Here is a 22,259-nt window from a genome sequence, read left to right as displayed (position 1 = left end):
GAAAATAACCGTTAGTTGCAGCTCTGGTAAGTTAAATATGTAGCCAAAAATGAAAAGCAACAGCAACATGTGCTACAAAAAGGGTATGCATGAATGCATTTCACAAACTGAACCTTATGCATGCAGTGTCCCAGAGTGCCTTTAATTCAGAAATGCCTGAAGCTTTAAATGTCGTGCTCCATGAAGCCAATCTGTCCTCAGGTGACAGCAGAGACCTCCTCCAGGTATCCTGTAACACCAAACACTGTGAGCTGCTTCAGACTTTTAAGATTTGACCCGGTGTACTGGATGTTGTTTTCGCTGATGCAATGTGTTTGAATGCAGTATCACAAAAGTGGTGTGACCCTTTCAGGGAGAGGGCTGAGGGTGCATATGAGAAAAGTTCAAAGTTCAGACAGAAAAGAGAGAGTGAGTGAGGGATGAAGAAAGAGAGGGATGTGAAGGCCTCCGCGTCACGCTTAAGATCCTCTGACAGCTAAACATCTGTGAATATCTTCCAACAGCTTCAGGGCAGAAGAAAAGATGGAGGGATAGATGGATGGATGAATGTGTTGATGTGTAGGACACTGCTCTTGTCACGTCTTTTTCTGTGATTTTCACTTTCTCAGAGTCTCAAAGATCAAATTAGGGGAGAAAATTCAGAAATACTTTAGTCAGAGTGTTTCTCTTTTGATGTTTGGATGCTTTTTTCGGTGAACAAACTGCGCTGCGACCAGATATAAGGTGAGGTAGAGAAGATAGAAGCAGCTGTTTAGTGCTGGGGTGAGCTGAGTGTGATCAGTTGATCAGAGCCTGAACACAGGTTGTTTGATGCAGTCTCCTCAGCTGGCTCTTTTAATCACTGCATAGTTCCTTTAGCTGACAGTCATTCCTAACGGTCACATTTCTTTCTTGTTACAAAATGACATGCTATGCTTTGATTCCTTAGATCAATACATTCAGAAGAAGGCATTTTAGTTTGTTTCGCACACAAAGAGATGCCACTGTCTTCATACAGTTTGTCTGCGGTCTGTGTTGTTTGTGCCGTGTTTCTTTCCTCTGATGTGTGACAGACTTGAACTGTGTAACACACTCACCTGAGTGAAAGTCTCATCTGTGCTGCAGTGACGCTGCACTGATATTTACATTACAAATTATGAAAATGACTCAGAATGAAGGGCCTAATATAGAAACAACCATCAAAGAGGCTGATGAATTCTAGCAGCAATAAGGCAGGAAATTAAAACCCTTTTTCCTACACAGCAGAACTATGCAGTCTTGTGTCTAATATGCTATATTAATGGTTATATATATAACTTATTATGTACTATAGAATGTTAAAAGTGCACATAGTCACCATAAAGAGTAGGTTAACAAATCTATTCAATCCTATTCTATTTTAGTATTCTAAAACAGGAAGACCAGGAAGCAATGGGACCAGGAAGTCTCATTGAGATTGGAATCTCTTTTACATGAGAGACCTGGCCGAGGTATCAGCCAATCAAACCACTTTTAAAATGCAATAAATACAACATACAACACAAAAATCCACCATAAAACAACAACTATCAAAAACATAGTGGCCTTTCAAGAAAAACAAGCACATGTCTCTGTCACCACATTCTTTATGATGCCCAGTAGGAGAATGTTGTTTTCCCCAGATCTGATAAAAGAGCCCGGTCTCACTCGGAAGTCGTTGAAATCCGGCGCTTGGGCAGTGACTTGCGGCGTCAGAAACCAACAAAAAAAAGGCATCCTTTAACATCGGCATGATACGGTTGCTGTTATAGTTTAACTGCACGAGCGGCCTCAGGGGGAAATGTGGTGGGACAAGACTGAAAGTTACGGTGGCTAAAGTCCGACTGAGGTGGGCTGAAGGGGTCCAACAAACACCAACTTTGACCCGAGAGAGCGGTGCTTGCGTACTGTAAAATTCTAAAGCCAAACCCTGTTCTTAACCATGTGGTTTCGTTGCCTAAACTCAACCATGTGTGTTTGTTGTTGAAGGAAAAATGGAGGAGGTTGCATGCATATCCTCCAGAGACCCACATTACATTTGGAGTTTACAGCACCTTATGCTGAACTTAGACCTGTTGTCCTCATTCATGGACACTTTTTGTGCCATCTAGTGGTAGTAAAATCACAATACACTAATCTATATAAAAAAAAGATGGCTGCCATCACTGCCAAGTAAGTCTGCAGGCGTCACAAAAGTGGATGAAGTACAAAACCTGCTCACATTTAATGATTCCCACTTGTTTATTTATAATTAATAATGTTTGTAGTTTGATATGCCAACAAATTTTACAAATTTTGGAAACGGTAACAAGCTAAGACGCTTTCAATTAAAAAAGTAGGCTACTCACTAGAAGATATGGGAATTCATCATAAGCTCATTTGAGGACATTGGGACTTAACAGGACTTTATTATCATCTACAAAGATTAGTTTTTTATACTTATCAGATCCTACTAATCCTAAATAGCTAGGAGAGATTAAAAATGCATACCAAACAAAAGCTGAGATCTCAGGAGGATATACAGTATGTCACTGTAATAAATCACAGACAGAAAAGTAGCTTTCACAAGTTTTTTTTCTTAGGATTGAAAGTAAAACTTATTTCTAAAATAAAAGTCAGTCTTCACTTTAACCTTCTTAACTAGAGTGGCAAAATGTGCATAAATAAAAGCTTGTCATCAGTCTATTTACCCAAGAACTTGTATGAACGCAGTCTTATACCGTCAGAAGTGAAGATGCTAAAATCATCCAGCAACTCTCCTGTCTTATTTTATCTTATTCTATTCTGGCCGTCGTTGTATGCTCGCGCCACAGGAGGGCATGAACGTCTCTATCTCTGCCTGTCTGTCTCTCCCTCTTTGGTCTGGCGTCAGCGGTCTCCCGGCAACAGCCAGGCTCGAGCTCATCTCAATCATCCGCCGCTGAGCGCCGTCAAGCCACACTGACACACTCAGACTGAAACAGGAAGCATGGTAGATTTTACCTACAAAATAAAAGCACACAGGGTTCAGGTGTGTTCCCGCAATCTCGGTTACTGTGATCCAGTTCTGCTCATCCTGCCTGACTAGACTGGAGACTGTCTTCCAGTGTGTGTCACCTTGGAGAGGAGGAGACTCACATTTAAGCTCAACTGTTTGTTAAAGAAAGTTTTTTTCTAACTCTTATTGACTTAGCAAAAATAATTTCACTAGACTAAGTTGCTTGCCTGTCCGTTTTTCAACCGTCATTGTTGAGAAATTATAGGCTAGGCTACATGAATGCAGGAAAGTGCCAGGAGCGCACGCATATACAAGCGGACTGCTTCAACCCTGACTGACGGTCTGACCGTCTTTTGTCACCTCGGGACAATAATTCTCTGATGTTTTATTTTGAAGAACACCTATAGGAAGTGGTATTGTTGGCAATGCTATGGAATTTGCTCCCAGGTCCGCTCAGCCGCAGCAGAACGGCCGAGAAACCATGGAGCGCAACAAGACGCGTTGGAGAGACTCACCAAGCGGACGGAAAAAGTGCCAGTTTCTGAGCTGTCTGTAAGTCACTTTCAGCGACAGTCGACAGATTTTGCTTCGCCAGTAGGTGGACATTGAGTTTTCCTAAGCGTGCGTAAATTGACTGGAGAGGTCTAGGAAAGAAAATAGTCTTGGAGTGACCAGCAGCTACCAAAGAACGGGAGGAAAGGAGGAGTAAAAAAAAGCGCTCGAAGGAGGGACGAGTCCTCGTTGGATAGAAATGTACTCTGTCTTATTATTTCACACTCATTTGGACATTTTATGTGTTTTGGGGGAAAAGTCGCTGGTGTGCGTTGCGTAAAACCCCCAGACTGCTTTCATGTCTCATTCCGTTAGGAGGAACAGTTACTTATCTCCAAGGAAAGTGTGAGCGGAGCTGAGATTTCTCAAAGAAGGAGGCACTGGGCTAAAACTGAGAAGCAGACACTGAACAGTTACGAACCATGGTGAAGTTTCATAACTCGGACCTATGGATAGCCTGGATGGTCATTTTCTGCATGGAGGGTAAGTTGTGTAACTTGTGTGGCTGTCCCTAACTCTAAGCACGGTGCACCTTTAAATAATAATAATAATAATAATTATAATAATAATAATAATAGTAATGATAATAATAATATAATGATTATAATAATAATAATGATAATATAGGGAAAATATGTCAAAATCCTTACATATTTTCTGTCACGTGTACAAATCATTATTACAATACATCTGCATCAGCACTGCAAAAACAGATGTATTCGGAATTAACCTCTCCTCTCCAAGAGCGCGTGCCACATCCATTTGATCCCCCCTCCTTCTCCTTAATACTGTATGTTTGGATCAAGCTGACAAATCCCCGGCATTTCCACAAAAAAACTAAAGCACCGATTTAGGATGACTTTTCCCCAGTTGTCGCCATGTCCTCTCTCCCCAAAAGCACTTTTGATTGAGCACATCTTACCCATAATGCGCTCTGCGGTGCCTGATACCGCTCTGTCGCCTCGCTATAATTACGGTTTCTTTTCTTTTTTATTTTAACTCATGCAACCACCACCGATACACATCAAAACGTTGCACAGTTGGAGAGTCTGTGTTTAGAAGAGAAAAGGTGCAGACGTTTGAAGGTTGCGCTGGTACCGGCCCGATTAACGTGAAGCATGGTGAGCAGGCAGCTCAGGAGAGGAAAACCCCAAAGGAGCATCACTGTATAGGCTCCTATAATTCTCCCATGGGGACTTGTATGTGTACTGTTTATGTGTGTTTGTGGCACTAAATAGCAAGCCCATGACCTTATTTTACTTCTTAGCCCAGCTTTGATATCAGTAGTCCAACAATACAACTATCTGGAGTGACTGGAAGTTTGTCTTTGTTGTGTAACACAACACCCACAAAATATTGAAACTTACAATTTGTGTGAGATATTTGTCAAGCAAATTTATATAAATACTATCAGAGGTTTCAGTTCTGGGAGAGCATTTGGAGATAAAGTTCAAAACTCACAAGAATAGAAAAGCCATTACAGAAAAGATTAATGACACAGTAAATGAGCATCATTTGCAAATGTATTCATGCAAATGTGATGCAGGCCGATGAATAATGATGTTTAAAATGCACAACAAGGCTGGTAAATAGCTTTAAGTTGAAGATGTATGGGTTCATCATTTTTATTTTCTTTTGCATAGCGTACAAATGTTTATCAGAAAAACAGCAAAGCAGGGCAGAAAAATGCTCGACAGTGGCAGCCAAGTCCCCTCAGAGCCTCATGTCAGGACACAAGATGCATTTCCACTGAACCATGCAGGCACACACACACACACACACACACACACATACACACACACACACACACACACACACACACACACACTGGCCTGACATGTCAATTTGGACAGAACAATTGTGTGAGATTGAATTTAGTCCTGATTGCCCAGGTGTTTCACTCTGCTGCTCTCCTGTTTCGCTGTGTACCTCTGGAGTGAGTGGCTGTATAGTGTCTTGTCAGCTTTACTCTGGGTTACACACCAGACACACACAGTCAGGCTTATTAGATTTAACCAGTCTGACCCTTTCTATGATAAAATGGTTTGCTTCACATGTGAGTCACATGTTCATCCTCAGCCATCCCAATAAGTGAAGGTTCGAGTTGACAAATGACTTTATAGACAGAACAAACTGCTCAGTGTGTACGAGCTCAGTGGCTCTATTAATGAGCCAACTTGTTCAGAAAGAAGCTGCAATCGCTGGACAGTTTTTCTTCCTCTTGTGTCTTGGTGGATAGCTGCCAGTGTTTCTATAAATACATTCTGATGCAGCAAAGTCAGTATTGATTGTGGTTGCTTGTTTTGGCTGCATGTACTGACCTCCACTTTTTGCATGTCAGACAGAGTCACTAGATTGTTCTGATCTGTTTGTTAAGTCAGCGGACACCGGATTGTTTTGGGTTATTAATACACAATGAGGCCTGAGTAGTTTGATATATATATCACGCATGTGTACATGTTTGACAAAATCTCTGGAAGCTTTATGAAAAAAAGTGTGTTTTTTGGCTTGAATGCAACGTACGTGTGGGCTGGTATTTGTTTGCTGCTGTGGATGCACACTAAACAGTTAAAAAGAAGTGAAAAGAGGAAAGTTTTGAAAAGCAACAAACTATCAGCAACTATGACAGCAGAAGTCAAATTCATAAGTGGCCTGGACAGGCGTCAGCCACTGCCAAGTCTGTACTTTTAGCATTAGTTAAAGGACATGTCATGGCCCTCTCTAACCATCAACCCTCCCAAGTATATTGTATCCTTTTCTCTCAATTAGAAAGAGGCATCTTGCAGCTATATGGTCAAGAAAAGCTGGGCTGTTCAAAGCTTTAAACATTTGGAGAAAGTTTGTGTCAGTTAGAAGAATAAACAGTAGAGGCTCTATGCTAATAAACGGATTGGTTCTGCTGTTGTCACAACGAACCCCCATGGCGATACCAACACAGAGCCGCTCTGTCCATGATGCTCTGATTTAACGATTCACCCAGAACAACCCTCAAGGGTGTTGCAGGGACCGATCCGGAGGTCCAATCAATTCAGCAAATTAAATTCAAGCGGAGGTGGTGGCTCTGAACTTTTGAGCAACCACTGTTGTTTGTTTTGGCTGTCTGCATAATAGATCTTGTAGAGCATTTCAAATTTGCATACATTGAAATGTTTGTATTAGCCTCCGGGCTTCCATCCCAGTGTCCTGTATGTTTGAAATGAAGAGTCCAGTGAGGATGAGGAGCGCTCGAGCATAAATAAGAAAGACAACATGGAGTGTTTCTTAAGCTCATTGACATTCAGAGCATTCACGTCTGCATCAAAGCTGAACTTAGACCAGCTCCCTTCTCCACTTTCTCTGTGAGCTTGTTAACCTTTGAGGATCTGCTCAAAGTACCGCTATGAAATTATGTAGCAAGCAAAGGTAAAAACTGGGCTGAATGTGGTGGAAAACCTAAATTTCATGACTATATTGGAAAGTACAGCAGGTCCAATTGTATCTGCAAATCACCAAAAGCATGTTCGCCTGTGTGTTTCTACCCTGCCTTGTTTTTTCAGTTAATTTCCCTCTTCAACATTTGCAGGTAGTCAAAGATAATGAGGGATGAGAGGGAGCAGAGTGATAAGAGCTTTGAAAATAAATGTGGTGGAGAGAGCTGCACAGCTTTGTACATACTCTCAGTTTTTGTAACCTCAGGTGATCTTGCGGTTTAAAAAAATGTAATGCACCTAGGATCCAATTTAGAGCATGCCTCTCAATGTAAAAATCCTGCTAATGCGGAATGCATATGATAAAAAAAAAATCCTGTCTGTGTCAGTTTTATCTGATAAGTAGCGCTTCCCCCCCTCCTCTTTCCGCCTGCTGCTAAAAAGGAGCAGCTGGAACAAGAGTGTTGGACAGATGGAACTTTCCACCTCGATTATTTTTCTCACTAAAAATAGCTTCTCAAAAAATTAAAAGACCTCTGGGACCGCTTGCAAAGTGCATGTGCATGCGTGCATGTGCGTGTGTATGTTTGAGCGACAGAGGCACGGAGAACTTCAGACGACGGGGTCCTCAGATGATGGCGGCGGCAGCCATCCTGGGAGTGTGAATGAATAAATGATGGGCAGATATTTGGAGGAAGAGAGCGCAGCATTCGCCCAGTCCCACGGTCTCTTAAGCACACATTAAACTAGGCCCCAAAGAGTCCACAGGCTGCTCTGCTGCACGGCAGTTGGCCAAGCATCTGGGGCAAACATCTGATGTGGTCAGTTCACAGAGGCTGGGGGCTTTGAGGATTTTGGGGTTGGTTGTACCTTTAATCAGAGTGGCGACTGAGAGAATCATGAGTGAATCATGAGCGTGTAGGGAGCAGGGTGATGCTGTTGATGCCGAAATGTGATCGTTTGTGCTTTTTAACTGCATTTGGGTTACATGATTAAAAAGGGTGTTGGGGAAGTAGGGTGTCACTTATCAAAACAGGAGCTGATCTGGAGACAGGCAGTGTGCTTGTCAGACTTGTTTTAGATTCAGGTTTGTCATTTATAACTCTTAAAGTGGCAAACACTTTACTTTCCGGTGAAGGCTCAGGCTTTTTAGATGAGCCGCTTTGTCACCGCTGTGTTTTTCTCAGCAGGGAAATTGTGTAAATGAAGCATTTCAACTTTTATTTTTTGACACTGAAGACACTTCATCAGCGATCAAAGTGCAGTGAAAATGAGCCTCAAGATTATTGCCCTGAGCAGCCAGATAACTTCTCTATGGATTAAAAGTAATACTTGCCCTATTGTGAAAGCTGATGTTAGTTAAGAACACCTCCACTTTATAACTTAAGCATGAAAAATGAATCTCTGCTGTCCCGCAACAGTGCTTTGTATGTTTGGCGAAGAGGAAAAAGTATAAAGCTAAAAAAAACACGACAAGACCACAAAACACAACTGAATCGACGTGTTTTATGTGTGTAGAACAAATGTCTTTGTCCATAACACACTGTGACAGATGTACCATTTCGACGAGACCATCTTTTAGCTTGATTTTCCTTTCGTGTGTGTGTGTGTGTGTGTGTGTGTGTGTAGGTGTGGAGAGAGCCTTGGGCTTATACATATTTAAAGCGGATGTCTTCTTCCTGTCGTGGCACCCTGAAGATCCTTTCCTTGAAATGAGCAGTTTTGCTTCGCTGGCTCTTGAGGTTTGACAGGACCTTTGCTGACAGGATTCCTCCATCACATCAGTAACTCAGGAGTTGTTCAGGGCATGCGGATATAACAAGAAGGTGGTTCATAATAGAGTGTTTGATGAGTGTCATATGGTTGGAAAAAGAAAAGAAAAAAACTTTCATAAACATTCAGCTTTTTGTAGCTATCAATGAGTTTTGGTTTTCTGCTTACTTACATGACAGATTAATAAGTGTAGTCATTGCTTACTGTCAGGGATTGTTCTGAAGGCTCAGAATGAACAAAGAGAGTGACAAAGAAGTCTCTTTTATCCCATAAAACTGAGCAAAGTCATGAGTGTGAGTCAGCCCCCTAAACTGCTGTCACAAATTGGGGGTTTCCAAAGTCTGTGCGCTGACAAAATAATTTCTTTGTAGAGTCATGCACAATATCCTGCGCAATATCACATCCACATCACAAAAAAAAAAGACAATCCTGAATCTGTTTCCGAGCAGTAATCTCACTCTAACAGTCTTTGAACAGAAATCACATTCAACCAGAAAGGATTTATGTGCCAGCATCAAAAAGCTTCACTTGACTAAAGGCCTTTTTTTTTTCTTTTTTTTTTTTCTTAACATAACTTATCCTCACAAACGTGATAAAATAATGCTGCTCTCTCTGTCTTAAGGACGCCTGCTTATTTCCATGTTTGCAAACAATCCATGTTAATTGACTTACATTTTACAAAAGCCCTCCTACACCATTCACTTCCTTGTGTGTGTTTGTGTGTGTGATATTGCGGTGCTCAATCAGTGTCTGCCAGAGGGTCGTTAAGTTGATCTCTGGTATTACTAAGAATAGTTGCTGTGTTTATCATTGTGAGCCTTTATGAGCTCAGATCAATGGCAAAGGAAATGCTCTTGTGCGCACATTATTCCCACAAGTGTGTGCTAACAGGCAGTGTGTGTGTGTGTATGTGTGTGTCTGGGACCACATATTCCCCAGGCAAATAAATTACAGCGGATCCCAAAGGATCAAGGTTTCCCTCGGACTGTAATGACCTCATCAGTCTGATCAACCAATCACAAATCTTCAGGTTCCAGTCAGCCACTTTGTCTTTTAGGTCCATTAGGCAGATTCAGGCTCTGCAGTGGGCTCAGTGTTCAGATGAAAGAAAACTTACTTAAGCCTGTTCAGCTGTTCATTTTTATGCAGAGGGTGTGAATAGCTTTTTGATTTGGTCAGTCAAGCTTTTGGAAATTGAATTGAATCGGCATATTTCTAAAACTTCAAAGATTGTCTGAAGCCTAGAGGGTACTGATGGCTAAATGGTTTTAATTAATTATTACCCCAAATTAGTAAGTCATATACTCAAATTACTTAATCTGTTCTCTGGAATTGTTCATCTTTTCCCTTAAATTATGAAATCATGTTCTCAGGTAACTTAAGGACATGTTCTTTGCTCTTACTTTGCATTATTCTGGAGCCAATAAGCCAGAACACTGAATCTGAATCTTTACAGAATCTTATAAAATGTGTATTCTTTTATTTATTTTTACGGTGAAACATTCTAAATTATATCACTAGAAGCATGTATAAGTAATGTGAACATAACTCAACTTTGTGTTTTCACAGCCAAATCAGAATTATAGTGGAAAATGAATTGTACAGTGGATTGAAGACATGGCAGGCAGTTTTATTTTGGGTGTCATTGGGCAAAAATTCCCACAATAATCTTTCAGTATACTGCTAGCCATGATGGGAGACTTCAGCCAATCACAGGTGATTACAGAGAGAGAGCATTCCCAGTGGCTGGTGGCTAAAAATGCAGATGTATGTGCATGTCTCAGATGGTGAAATTCTGATTCAGTGGTGGAGAACCCTGCAGAGAAAGCAACAACTGCCTTCACTGCAATGCAACCCCAAAAAAGGGATGATGGACTTATTAAGAAGAAAGACTAAGAGAGAGTCTGACAGTTAACAAAATAAAATACATGTTAATATCAAAGACGCGTTTCAGAGATGGACAGTAAATATTAGTTAATAGTTTAACCTTCTGCTTAAACTGTTGCCAAAAGCTCACAGCCGTGGCTAATTCAAGTTCACATTTATGTAGCGAGCTAGACCTTAAAATCACTGTGCTGGAGACCACTCCTACTCCCTGCTGGATCAGCAGACTTTCTGTTGCTGCCATAACACAATTAGACCCAGTGCTGCCTCTGGCCACGCTCACTGTGAGTTTTGGGGGTTGCTCCGGCTGAATTTAAGCTCCTAAAGCTAATGACCAAGAGTCTGTTTCTGGAGCTACTGCGAAATTGTCTTTAGTGGTGGGGAGCTGTTGGATGCTAGCTAATTCTTGTCTAATTTGGGGGAGGAGCTAACGAGGAGCTGAGTGAATACAAGTAAAACTCTATTATAAAATAAGTTTAAAAAATTGGAGATCCTGGGTTACTGTATGAAGTGCGTGCATACGCTCATGGCCGTCTGGAGGGAGGGGCTTTGGACAGAGAGGGGAGAACAGCAGGAGGAAGGTGTTTTGTCAGATTCTGCTGTTTTCTTTTCTTGCCTTTGTGAGAAAACTGCCCACCACAGCTGTAAGTAATTTACGTTGCAAATGGAGCAATTTATAGGAACAAATTAGGTGATGTAATGAAGCAAATAAAGACATCTTGAAAACAAATTACTGTAGTAATTTGTGGGATTGACTTGAAATTAAGAGAACAAAATCCTAAACTGAGCAAATAATTTATCAAATTTTCCCAACTTAAAACCCACCAGGCACGTTATAGTGAAAATATGATGATGGTGATGATGATGATGATGATGATGAGGAGGAGGAGGATTTGGCCATTCCTATCAAACAACAGGTGTAACAGATTTCACAGCACTACAGTGTTTAGCACGTTGCCAATACGCCCATTGCACTCCTGCGCTCCCTCAGAGGAGGCAGTCTATAAAGACAGACAGCGACATGAAATATATAGGGAGCTGCATTTACAGCAGGCCTGGAGGAAGTGTGCACATTCATCTGTGTGAGATTTTAGGTCACAGTTTCCTGACATGGCTGAGTCCTGTTGCAAGGACTACAGTATATAGGTATTTTCGGCTGTACTCCCCGGAGAACTGTGGCCTTGCATCACTAATTTGAAATTGATTGTTAATTGATCCACACAACAACTAAATGACCTTACAGCACTTGATGAACCCAGCGGCTGAACTGGCTCGTGTCACACTGAGAGACAATGCAGATCCTGTGACCTGCTTTGAGTGCATGGTGGTCTGTTGAGTTGTCTTGACCAGATAATTGTGCAGGCTCTAAAAATACACTGCGGATAATTTCATATCGTAGAGGAATGTAATTTTGCAAATTGCTCACTGTTGCACACAATGGGTTGTCTGTGCTCTTCTGTGGTGTCTGCATCTACTGTTAGGAGCCAGGTTGAGAGTTCATACAGAAATTACTTATTTCCTTTGAGTTTTTAAAAGCTTCCGTGGGTCAGAGGTCTAAGACATGACGTGGTTTCAAAGAAGAGTGAGCATTTGCAGGCTTCTTGCTGCTGTATGTACAGTCTTTGTGTAGTGGAAATTTCCTTAATTGTATTTGTATCCCTTTGACAGCAGCGTGTTAGTTTAGTGGAATCCTTTATATTTGTGGTCGGGGTGAGCAAATGAACTGAACTTGAAACCCTCTGCCTGTCGTCCTGACGCTCACATCTGCTAATAGGTTGAAAATGCAGAATGCTGCAAAGAGAAGAGAACAGAGGGAAACAAAGTGAAAAAGGGGACAGATTCTCCTGCATTAAATATGCCCAGGGCTTTTCACAGCCATAGGTAATTCATAAACTGGCTGTTGGGCTAAAACTCTGCTGTTTTATTTGTGCTTTTGCTCTTTTAATCTAGTTCAATGTCTCTTTTCTCAAAAATCTATTTACAGGAAACACATTTATGAAGGCAGCAGGGTGGCAAAATTAAAGGTATACTATGCCAGAATTGTCAGCTACCGTTTGGAAACAGTATTGAAAGAAAAAGTGAAAGCCAACCCCAAATTTGCTGTTTTTGCTTTTAGTTTGAACTTTGTCTGTGATTTTCAAAGCTTCCTCTTGGATGCATGTTGATTAAAGTCTGGCACCTGGTCACTAACCCCCAAAGTCCACCAGATGCGTGTTGGTTGCGTCTGCACTCCGGAAAGGCAGCAGAGCCGATACGTTTCAATTCTAGTCAGTGTGTGTGCGCTTCCACCGGCTGCGGCTGTGCTGTGTTCCGGCTCCGTCACAGCTGCGGCGCTCCGGAGCCCTCCACAACAGATACGCAGGACTTCTATTTTTGCTGGACGCTGGAGCACAATGCAGCAATTCAGCACAGAGAGCAGATCGTGTGGGCCAGGAAGATGTGCACAGAAACAAAATAAAACATCCGGTTAACTTTCAAAATAAAATACAGTGTTCACGGCGGATCATATTTCCCTGCACTACACCTTGTAAATGTCATAATGGGCGGAGGCAGGCCTGAAGTCAACAGGTCAGAGGTTTTCAGACGTCATTTCACCCCGTTGACAGAATGGATGAGGATATGTTAATCATGGATGGTTTTGTGGTTCTGTTTATAGAAACTACATCTTGTTATATCGCGCGATTATACGTGAATTCAAATGATCTCGTGGGTCCTCGAGACTCCCACTGTGCGGCGGAGCTGCACCGCTCCACACCACATACGCAGCCGATAACCAGCGCAGCCGTTCCGCAATGGACACGCATCCAGTGGAAATCCGGCGTAAATTTTTTAAAGTCTCGACCTCACCTCAGTTTTTTTCAACACATTCTCACTCCAACCCTGCTTGGTCACCGTCCATGGTCAGATATGACTTAAAAGGTACCCTGGTTGTTGACATTTTGGCACGCCGTGTCGCATGTCCTGTTACATGCATTGTTTTATTTCACAATACACTTCTGTTTTCACAGGAAATTTAACGTTTCTATACAGTCTCTTAAAATAAACACACTACGTCAGTACAATACCGCAAATTGATGGAGTTTTTTTTTCTTTCAACAACAAACACACGTGGTTTGGTTTAGCAGAAAAGAACAGGGTTTGGCTTTACAATCTTCAGTGAACACTACCCTCCTGGGTGAAAGTTGGTGGTTGTTGGACCCATCCATTACCCCTCCCAACCACCTTACTCAGACTTTCACCACCTTAACTTTCGTTCTTGTCCCACCAAGTTTCCCCCTCAGCTCGGCCAGGGGGTGTTAAACTATAACACCAGTTGGTCATGTATCGTGCCAACGTGAATGGACGGCTGTTTTTGTTGGTGTGTCACACCGGAAGTCACAAGCACTGAATTTTGATGACTTGAGACTGGGTTGTTGTTTTTTTTTTTTACATAGTTTTCCTGCATAGTATACCTTTAAAGGTACATCTCAGTTTCATGTAATCTGCTAGCTTTGGCTTTTGCACTCACAAAATAACTGCTGAGATGTAGGAACATGACAACAGAGCTTAAGCACATATCATATAAAAAACAACACTCTATTTTGTTTTACAGACAAATCTGAAACATAGTCAGATATCTTATGAGCAGAATCCGTTTTATTGGCTTTAATGTGTGCACATAAATTGAAATCGGCTCAGTCTTTTTACTACTAACATGAAAACAGACATACAGCTGAAATGAGGGCAAAGAAGCTGAACAAAGTAAACTATAACCATTTAACTTGTGCAAAAGGTGCTGGAATAAATATGGATGATTGACGTTACAGCTTACTTTTTACACATGAAGAAGGTTGATATGATTTATATTTGACAGTGTTTATTTTTAAATGTGTAAACAGTGTAATTGAACTATAGAATATATAATGTGGGGCAAATTGTGATTTGTGATATTGGGCTTTATAAATAAAATTGATTGATTGATAATTAACAGGAGCAGTGGGTGTTTAGTGTTACAGGGTTATTGCACAGCGATTGTTCCCAACATTATGTGACTGGTGTTGAGTGGTTGTCAGAGTGATGACCTGTGGAAATAATTTCTGTCTAAGATCAAATTAAAGCTGTGATAAATCTGACTGCAGTGTATTAAGTAATTGAGTTTCCAATAGAACAGTTACAGGGAAAACTAGAGCACTTGGAGAGTGCAGACCTCCGCCAAGCAGCTCGGATTTCCCGCCATTTTATTCTTTTATCCACTTTGCTTCAACCGATCACCACCAAAATTTTATCATCTGTTCCTCGTGCCATTATCAACCTTTCCTGAAAATTTAATCAAAATCCGTTTAAAACTTTTTGAGTTATTTTTTTTTATCTTGTGGTCTTTTTGTTGTTGTTCTATGTGACTGAGGCTGCAAACTGAATTGCCCTGCAGGGATAAATAAAATTGTTTGAAGTTGAAGTTGAAATGCCGACAAAAACATAACCTCCTTGGCAGAGGTAACTACAGAAAACAAACCCACAGGGTGGCATTTCAGAGATGTGGGCCTATATAACAGATCAGTGTACCTGTGTCTCGATACGATGAGTTTTTATCTCACACATCAGCGCCTGGGTGTCACTGATTGGGCTGTTTGTGTATGTACTTTTTGACATGAAAAACTCAGAGGGTCCGACAAGCTGTTGCAGTAAGCGTGGAGCCCACACTGTGGCTAACTGCACTCCCTGAAGAAATACTATCATATTTTTGGAGAAATGAACCAGTGATTCCAGAGAGAAGCAGACAGAGGGGTCTACAGTCTGTGTTTGAAGGATATATCCAGGATGTCAAACTGACTCAGCAGCAACAACAGGTTAAAAAGACAAAGATAGTTAGAAGCTAAAGCCGAACTATAGGCTACAGATCACAGTGTAAAAGTGAACCACCACATCACTGCTGATCGACACACAAGACAATGAATATAAAGGGAAACTTTGTTGACATTGAACCAGCTGTGTGGCATCGCAGTGTGTGCAGATGAACAGTGTTTGGGCTTTGTCCCTGTGCTGCTGCCAGCACCCGGACCTCCCCTGCCGGATGGGCAGGAATCTCCGGGGGAAGTCAAACAATGTTCATCTGCACACACTGCGATGACACACAGCTGGTTGAATATCAGCAAAGTTTCCCTGCTTCCCTTCACTGGTTCCTGTACAGCAGGGTCGGTCTTTGTTTCACTGTTATAATCATCAAAAAGCAAAAGCAGCATGTGTATACATTCAGTAGGCTATATCTTCAGTAGCTAGCTAGCTAACCCTACACTTTTCAGGGTTTGATTTTGGTTTTGTAACAGGGAAGAAACGTTTATCTTTTTCCAACCTCTCCAGGTAACGAGTATCATTAATACACGACGTGACCCAGGCACAACATTTAGCTCCAAATCCACAAAACCAGCCTGAAAATGAAGGAAATCTGAAACGACTGCATTAGAGTCAGTGGAGCACAGCTGTGTTGTTGTCGGACCCTGATGCTACATTATGATTGGCCAGTTTGTGTCCAGGGGTGGGACTTAGTGAAGGGTCAATTGAGACGCTGACTTTGACTCTGATGTCTGTGTTTTCAGATCCCAGTTGGTGAGTACAATGTTGTCATTGTCAGTCAAAACTATAACAAGTTGTAATAAACTAAAAATAATCTTTAAAAACCAAATGTCTGCTCAATAAAAACACAATATGTTTCAGTGAAGCAAACTGCAGTTTGTGTACAGCTTACCCCGTACAGCCTATTACTCTTAATGTTGAGTCAGCACCATGCTTGTTTAAACAGCTACAGTGTTACTATCTGGTTAGTAAGGACACCGGAATGAGATGTCCCTGCAGGAGTGGAAGCCGAGCTCTCAGTGTGACACGCTTTGGCTCTCAGTAAATGTGTGTTAACTGCCTGAGTCGCTCCCTGTAGGAAAGGTTGTGCGTCAGCTCTCTGTAGTTTCATTATTAGTCCCTCTTTTGTACTGCGCCCCAGAGCCATACTCTGCTACTAGTCTTGCTCCTCTGCTCTCTTTCTCTCTCAGGTGTCATTCTTTAAGAGTACAGTTCCAACTTCTCTTTAACATGACCTCTATCCCTCTATGTTTCTCTACAGCCTCCTTGCACCCTTGTATTTGTGTTTTGTTTCCCTTTACATCTCTCTGTTTTCCTTTTTCACTCTTTCTCTGTCTCTCTTTTTCACCCTCCAGATCCCTCCGTGCCTCTCTTTCACACACTCTGAATTTCTCTGTCTCTGCCTCTTTTTCTCCGTCCTCCTACACACTCTGCCGACACACAAATGACTTTCCAGGGATGAGGATGAGACTGAAAAGTGGTCCCCGCTTGTTCTGTCCTTGCAGACAACGAATGAGCATGTCAAATCTGATGCATGTGAACAGCCAAGAAGAATGGGGCATTAAGGCGCACAGTGAGAGGCAGAGAGAAGGAGAGAAAGAGAGATGGAGACAGAGAGACAGAGAGTGAAAGAGAAAGGGAGTGAGAGAGGCAAGCACGAGAGATCCCATCTGTGCATTGTTACAGCAGACTTCACCTTAACATTGTCGCTGTTGTATCCAGTGGAACAGGAGGGGGCACAGGTGGGACTCTGACAAACTGAGGAACACACACTTTGCCCAGTTTATGCTCATGTACACACATTCAGATGCACTTACAAAGGAATTTCACAGACGTATGTTTGCAATACATGGAAATACCCACACAAACATGCACAAAAATACTCCTGCTTGCATATTTGCATCCATGCAAGTGTGCACATAGTCATGCACACACACACCTGAGACCTAGATTTTTGTTGTAGTTTTCATTATATTTATATACATATATTTCATATGTTGGTTTTGCTTGATGACGCACTGGCCACTAAAACTTTTAGAGAGCATACTCTAAACTTCAATGCTTGAATAAAAAAGAGGAGATGAGCACTGTTTCCTACATCCCGCGAGACCTGCTTCTCGTGGTGAGCGCGTAGGCGGTGTTAGTCGAACAACAGTATGAGGGGCATGGATATCAGGGGGCACCATATGCCGCTGTGCCCCTTCAACCCTTAATCCATGCCTCCACTGCCTTATCTGGTTGCCCTCCCTGACAGCCTGGAGACTGGTGGTGGGGGCAGGGAAACACTGTCCAGTACGCTGCACATTGCTTTGTATTTGTTATGTGCTCAATTTGCAAATCCACTCGGCCCTAGATAGTTTTGCCAGAACGGGAAGAGCCAAATTCACCATCACACACACACACACACACACACACACACACACACACACACATTAAGGCATGGATGTACCTATCCACCCACTCAAAATGACACGAACACACAAAGATCTTTCACCCCACCCTCCCACACGCATTCATACCACGAGGATATTGCACAGACTTAACTGATAATGCCAGATAGTAGTATTGTCACAGAGTCCACTGACACACTATGGGTGTGTGTATTAGTGTGTTTGTGTCCTATTTGTCCACTATCCTACAAAAAGCCTTTTAAGTAGATCCCAGCTATTGGAGGAGCTTTAAATAAACGTAACACAATAATGGAATGTTTGTCCATGCACGTTTGTCCCACATGACATCAGATGAGGGGAGGGTTGAGGGAAGAAACACAGTAGCACTCTATTCAGGAAACCAGCCTTGGAGAAATACACGGACACTGACTTTGCTATGACGTCCTAAATACGCTAAACTGTTTTGTAATTAAAGGCACACGAGGCTTCTCGAGGCTTCTTCAGTTGTGAATGACCAAGGTACCTTTTAACCGTTTGTTTTCTGGGAATAACTGACACAATCCGAAACCAGAAACAAGTCGTTTTTTCGTTTTTGGCAAAAAAAAAAAAAAAAAAGAAAAAACGAAATTCAGCTCAATTTCTTGTTTTCTGAATGAAGTAATGCAACAGCGTTTTATTGTATTGCCTGTTAATATGCAGCTGATAGACCATGAAAATGAAAGCTCTATAGTAAGTTTTCTTCAGGATGTACCGTGAACAGTGTTCTCGGTAAAACTATCAACATGACAGCAAGCACGCCAAAAGTAGTTATTAAAAATGACCAGCAGGCAATACAATAAAACGCTGTTGCATTACTTCATTGCCTGTCTGTGCGTCTGCAGCCTCCGGGTCTGCAGAGACATCCTGCTGGCATAAAGGCCAAGAGGTAACCTTATTTTGAAGGGCACAGCCCAAATGTAAGTGACAGAGCACATTAGCCAATCAGAAGTAAGGGAGCGCTGAGAGCCCGCCCACCAATGAAATGAAATATGGAGTGGTAAATTTGTTTTTGCAGTAGGATCAGAAAACAAGAAATTGAGCTGAATTTAGTTTTTTCATTTTTTTTGCCAAAAACGAGAAAACAACTTGTTTTTTCTGTTCAGCTGTTATACAGTCACTTAGGTCTTGGATAAAGTCTTAAAATCCTTAACTGTTCCTCATTTTAATGCACTTCTAACACTACAGTGGCGTTATGAGTGGCAAAATCAAAAAATGTTTTATCTCAGTAATTGATTTAGTTTAAGGGCCCTGCTGACGGTCGACTGTTGGTCAGTGTTGGGCCATCAGGAAACATCTGTTGCCCTAGTTATTGTAGTGTCTTGCACCGTTGACACTTGCTGGCCCTTGTCGGCTTTGTTTTGGCCAATTCATCATGTTGAATCAGTGTTAAAGATGTTGGCGTAAATACAATCATCTGTATTGGAAGTTTAGCTCAGCACATGAGAGAGAAACAGAATCAGAAGTGAGGAAAGTAAACAAACGGCTAATGTCAAGAGGGCATGAAATCAAAACAAACTATGGTAAAATTAGCCATTGAGCATTGAGCTTTTCAGCAGAAATGGTTTGCAATTGTCTGTGATATTGTTTGCTAATGCACAGTAAATTTAATTTGTTCTTTTAACATCAAGTTGTGTTGTTAATGGGCCAACTGGTTATCTTGAATCAACCTGTCAGTCCTCTGGTTTCCCTTTTTTAATAAAGGATAACTACTACCACCACACAGGGACAGAATATATGTGCTAGTTGGCTGTAGGCCTTGCAATGTGTTCAGTTAAAGCCAAGATATAGGCGACATGAGGTGACCCAACAATCAGCCTTTATTGTCACTAGGTCTTTGATGTCAGTTTGGTGTATCTTAAGTTTGAAACAGTTTACTTTCTCAGCCGAATAATATGGTACATTGTATGATGGAATATGGACATTTAAAATGGTTCACCTTTGCGTTAGCATAAACGTCTCTAAGAAAGTCAAGTGAAATAAAATATATGGATTTAACTTCTTGACTTCACACATATAAGAGAAAGTGAAGTGAGGTGATCAGGATTTGCTGTAAGATTCTTTCAGCACAGATTAGACTTTACATCTATTGCACTCATCATGTGGCTTCCTTTTCTTATTTTTGATATATTTTTCTCAACTGTTTTATCATCAAGTTAAATCCTCCTAGTTGCTTTTAAATGACTGAAGAGGCTGCGATTTTATTACTCGCCTCCAGCCGCAGCTGCTGATTTGTACCCAGCATGTCCGCTAAGAGGTGATTTGTGAATATGGAACAATGTGTAAACTATTGAGCCAAGGCCCAAATCATCTGCTAAGATGGGCTTTGGTACAGATTATGTCTGTCATTTGGTCTGTGACCCTGGCTTATAGATTATAGATAGCTTTGGCTTTATTTGATCAGTTCAGTGACACAAGAGCAAGACATCGCGTGCAAGCACATGCATGCACAAAGGCTGAACACTCAAGCTGCACTTTATTATAATTTACACCATGTGAACTACCGTATAAATCCATTTACTTGCATTTTTTTTTTCTTTTCATAAGTTGTTGTTCAACATGATTTGTCGGGAATCTTTCTTCATTAAATTCCACTTGGAGATGTGTGCCAGGAAGCAGATAACTGCTGTATCACCTTAAGAACCTTAAAAATGTCTCAAATTACTTTTGCATCCACTTCCAGGTTAAACCATATGGTAGTTTTTTTGACAAGCTGAGAGACACACACATTTTTAGGACTGAACCCAAATGTCCACCCTCTGGACTTGCTTCACTCGTACATATTGTGATATGCTCTCCGTCATCACGTAAAGTCTGTGAGGGCAGAGACTACAAGCCACTGATAGACAGGCCTCAAGTCTGTTCCCCTTGTTGCTGTGGAAATGTTCAGGGGGCAACTACAGTCATGTACAAGGGGATCACTGCTGTCATACTCTGTCTGCTCATCTGTCCTTGCAGATACCAAGATATAAATCCCATGTACAGACCATTTGTGACTGAACAAAATACATTTCTGTAATACACAGATTTCACACATTCAAATACAGAAATGTTTGTAAAGAAGGACCAGACTTGAGGCCCCTGGCGGACTGGATAAATTGCACATTTAGGTAGCCCTCAGCACTCCCAGACTTCTCAAGAACGCTCCTGCAAAGTCCATGAGTCTGCAAGTGTGGTGAAGTCTGGACATTTGGATTCAGCCTAACACATACACACAGCAGACAGGAAGTGAGTGCAATGAGGCAGCAACAAAACAGAAGCCCTGGACTTGTTTCTGGAAAGCAGATTTCTGTGCACTCTTTCAATTAGAGTTACAGAAGAGTCTTTTCTGAGATAAAAAGTGGACTGAATTTGGAGATTAAGACAGGTTTATCTTCCTGAGGGGATGGTGGTTCTAAAGATATGTAGCCTGGTAGTAAATGCTCTGCTGCCTGCTAATTTCCTCTTGATTGTCAGTGACAGTCTGCCAGCCAGCACCCTGTGATCGAAAGGCGTGACAGGGTACATAAGGGATGGTGAGATCAGATAAATATGATTGTGTGAGCTTGTTTGCCATTTATATGCTAGCAGAAGCTGCAGTACTGGAAATCAGATTTAGCTATATCTGGGAGTCAGTGAAGGGAGGTCAGAATGTGTGCAGTGTGACCACTTTAATACTCTTGAAGCAGCAATTTGTATGAGTTAAAGGTTTTTATATTGGTGATTGGTAGCCTGGAAAACATGGCATGGGAATACATGAATGTGGATGAAAAAGCATCTGCTAAATTTGGCAGAGAATACAATATTGCAGTACATTTTTTCATTTATCAGGATGCCATGAGCTTCATTGGAGCACGAGCTCTTATTTCAGGGGTCTAGGGATGCAGATTTTGGTGTCATTAGCAAACCTGCCATAAATGAAGCCAGAACTATGGATGTAAATAAAATAGATAATAAAGTAATAGGTGAACAGTAATATTATATAGAAAATAGCAATGGGCCCAGCAATGAGCCTTGTGGAGCGCCCGTGTTTTCTCATGGGAACAGTGTGAGCATCCGTAAAGGTTCAATGTGTAGGATTTAACCAGAAATGGTTAATTATCTTCAGAACTATGGTTTAAAATAATATTTTTTGTTGTTGTTACCACAGAATGACTCGTTTACATTGGAGCAGGTCCTCTCCAACAGTGTCCGCCATGTTGTTTTACAGTAGCCCAGAATGGAGAAACCAAACACTGGCTCTAGACAGGGCCATTCACATTTTCACATCAACCAGCATTGTTTTCCTACATGCTTGGCAAAGAGGAGAAGTTTCAGTTTTGCAACCTCACCAATAGATACCTCTAAATCCTACACAATTGACTTTTAAGTGAAAATTAATTAAAAAGGAGAACACCCACACACTGTCTTCTGCACTTGCAAAAAAAGTTAAAT

At 41.5% G+C, this 22,259-nt stretch overlaps 1 protein-coding gene across 1 annotated transcript in view; it reads left to right on the top strand.

Moving 5' to 3' along the window:
• The first annotated feature begins 3,454 nt into the window (after positions 1 to 3,454).
• igsf11 (immunoglobulin superfamily member 11) overlaps positions 3,455 to 22,259 on the top strand; it is a 119,885-nt gene continuing 101,080 nt past the window's right edge. The window contains exon 1 of the mRNA XM_049577270.1: positions 3,455 to 4,009. Within this exon, the coding sequence (XP_049433227.1) occupies positions 3,949 to 4,009 (61 nt within the window). The 5' untranslated portion in view covers positions 3,455 to 3,948. The remainder of the gene's footprint in view (positions 4,010 to 22,259) is intronic.

This window comes from Epinephelus fuscoguttatus, linkage group LG5, assembly GCF_011397635.1.
Source record: "Epinephelus fuscoguttatus linkage group LG5, E.fuscoguttatus.final_Chr_v1".
Lineage (NCBI taxonomy): Eukaryota > Metazoa > Chordata > Actinopteri > Perciformes > Serranidae > Epinephelus > Epinephelus fuscoguttatus.
Note: the sequence above shows the minus strand (reverse complement) of the source record. Positions and strands in the feature narration are given on the sequence as shown.